Below are 2,500 nucleotides of genomic sequence, written 5' to 3' on the forward strand. Positions count from 1 at the left end.
GTGTTACTGGGGTATAAGAAGACAGAATTGTGTGTGTGTGTGTGTGTGTGTGTGTGTGTGTGTGTAAGACTTACTGCAGCACTCTGACATATGCCTGCACATCTTTAGTGCTTGCCGTCTTCCAGTCTCTCTTAAAGCCCAGCATCAGTGTGTTTGGTCTAAGCCTTCCCAATCCTGATGCCTGAAACCATAACACACACAAACACACACACACACACACACACACACACACACAAACACACACACACAGTGGACTAACATGTACACACTTTCTGTTGTTTATATAATAGAAATTATTTTATTAATATAATTAATTTTCTACAGAAGCCATGAGAGCGGCTCATAAAGGACTCTTCAGTCACTTATCTATCAGACACTGAATGTTTATTCCGTACAGTTTAATGACTGCAGTATTGATAAATTGCTCAAAGCACAAAGGTTAAGGAACATTAAGGAGGTGGAGCTGTGAGAGGAAAACAACCTGCTGACTAATCACAGGGTAGGAAAGTGTTTATGAGTTCAAATGAAACTCTGAGTCACAATTCCTCATTAAACATAAAAACCAGAGATTTAGTGAAAATGTTTTTGGTTTGGTCTTCTGTCTGATTTCTGTTGGTTATAAAGTGCTCTGTTTTTCTGTCTTTATCTGACTTTACTGTATAATCAGACACAGCTCTTTATCTGGCCTCCTCTGTGTGATGTAGCGCTATCAGACTGATAATAACATCCTGATAAGTAAAGTATGCTGAACATGAACATCACCTCAGCTCACAGTGAGCAGGAAATGTCCTGAGAACTCATATAACCATCAGTGTGTGTTTGGGTTGTGTTTAAGATCAGACAGCTGTTTACTTTGTCTAGACTTATAGTGACCTGCTCAGTGTGAAGCATTAAATTCTACAAGTGATAAAATTTCCAGTAATCTTTATTATCTGTCTAACCTAAAGTTCAGTCTGATGATCTGTCTGATGATCTGTCTGATCTAGCATGCTGCAGTACTAAATCTTACAGGATAATACATCATCTCTAGTCTCTCCATTCATGTTGTGTTACACACTGTGTGTTGTGTTACACACTGTCTGTTGTGTTACACACTGTCTGTTGTGTTACATACTGTGTGTTGTGTTACACACTGTCTGATATGTTACACACTGTCTGTTGTGTTACACACTGTGTGTTGTGTTACACACTGTGTGTTGTGTTACACACTGTCTGTTGTGTTACACACTGTGTGTTGTGTTACACACTGTCTGATATGTTACACACTGTCTGTTGTGTTACACACTGTGTGTTGTGTTACACACTGTCTGTTGTGTTACACACTGTGTGTTGTGTTACACACTGTCTGTTGTGTTACACACTGTGTGTTGTGTTACACACTGTGTTGTGTTACACACTGTCTGATATGTTACACACTGTCTGTTGTGTTACACACTGTGTGTTGTGTTACACACTGTGTGTTGTGTTACACACTGTCTGTTGTGTTACACACTGTGTGTTGTGTTACACACTGTCTGTTGTGTTACACACTGTCTGTTGTGTTACACACTGTGTGTTGTGTTACACACTGTCTGTTGTGTTACACACTGTCTGTTGTGTTACACACTGTCTGTTGTGTTACACTGTGTGTTGTTTTACACACTGTGTGTTGTGTTACACACTGTCTGTTGTGTTACACTGTGTGTTGTGTTACACTGTGTGTTGTGTTACACACTGTCTGATGTGTTACACACTGTCTGTTGTGTTACACTGTGTGTTGTGTTACACTGTGTGTTGTGTTACACACTGTCTGTTGTGTTACACACTGTGTGTTGTGTTACACACTGTGTGTTGTGTTACACACTGTCTGTTGTGTTACACACTGTGTGTTGTGTTACACACTGTGTGTTGTGTTACACACTGTCTGATGTGTTACACACTGTGTGTTGTGTTACACACTGTGTGTTGTGTTACACACTGTCTGATGTGTTACACACTGTCTGATGTGTTACACACTGTGTGTTGTGTTACACACTGTCTGATGTGTTACACACTGTGTGTTGTGTTACACTGTGTGTTGTGTTACACACTGTGTGTTGTGTTACACTGTGTGTTGTGTTACACACTGTCTGTTGTGTTACACACTGTGTGTTGTGTTACACACTGTGTGTTGTGTTACACACTGTCTGATATGTTACACACTGTGTGTTGTGTTACACACTGTGTGTTGTGTTACACACTGTCTGATGTGTTACACACTGTGTGTTGTGTTACACACTGTGTGTTGTGTTACACTGTGTGTTGTGTTACACACTGTGTGTTGTGTTACACACTGTGTGTTGTGTTACACACTGTCTGATATGTTACACACTGTGTGTTGTGTTACACACTGTGTGTTGTGTTACACACTGTCTGATCTACACTTTTTCACACCTGTAACATGCTCTTTACTCCATCACAAAGGCTGTCAGTTGCCACAGCGGCATAAAACGCTTTCCTCTTCTGGTGATTGAGCCACAAC

At 40.4% G+C, this 2,500-nt stretch overlaps 1 protein-coding gene across 1 annotated transcript in view; it reads right to left on the reverse strand.

Moving 5' to 3' along the window:
* slc12a1 (solute carrier family 12 member 1) overlaps positions 1–2,500 on the reverse strand; it is a 25,910-nt gene that overhangs the window by 11,619 nt on the left and 11,791 nt on the right. Inside the window, exons 17-18 of the mRNA XM_060878496.1 lie at positions 2,413–2,500; positions 75–181 (exon numbers count right to left, since the gene is read on the reverse strand). The exon at positions 2,413–2,500 is cut by the window's right edge and continues 53 nt beyond it. Of these exons, the coding sequence (XP_060734479.1) occupies positions 75–181; positions 2,413–2,500 (195 nt within the window). The remainder of the gene's footprint in view (positions 1–74; positions 182–2,412) is intronic.

Source organism: Tachysurus vachellii, chromosome 9 (assembly GCF_030014155.1).
Source record: "Tachysurus vachellii isolate PV-2020 chromosome 9, HZAU_Pvac_v1, whole genome shotgun sequence".
Taxonomy (NCBI): domain Eukaryota; kingdom Metazoa; phylum Chordata; class Actinopteri; order Siluriformes; family Bagridae; genus Tachysurus; species Tachysurus vachellii.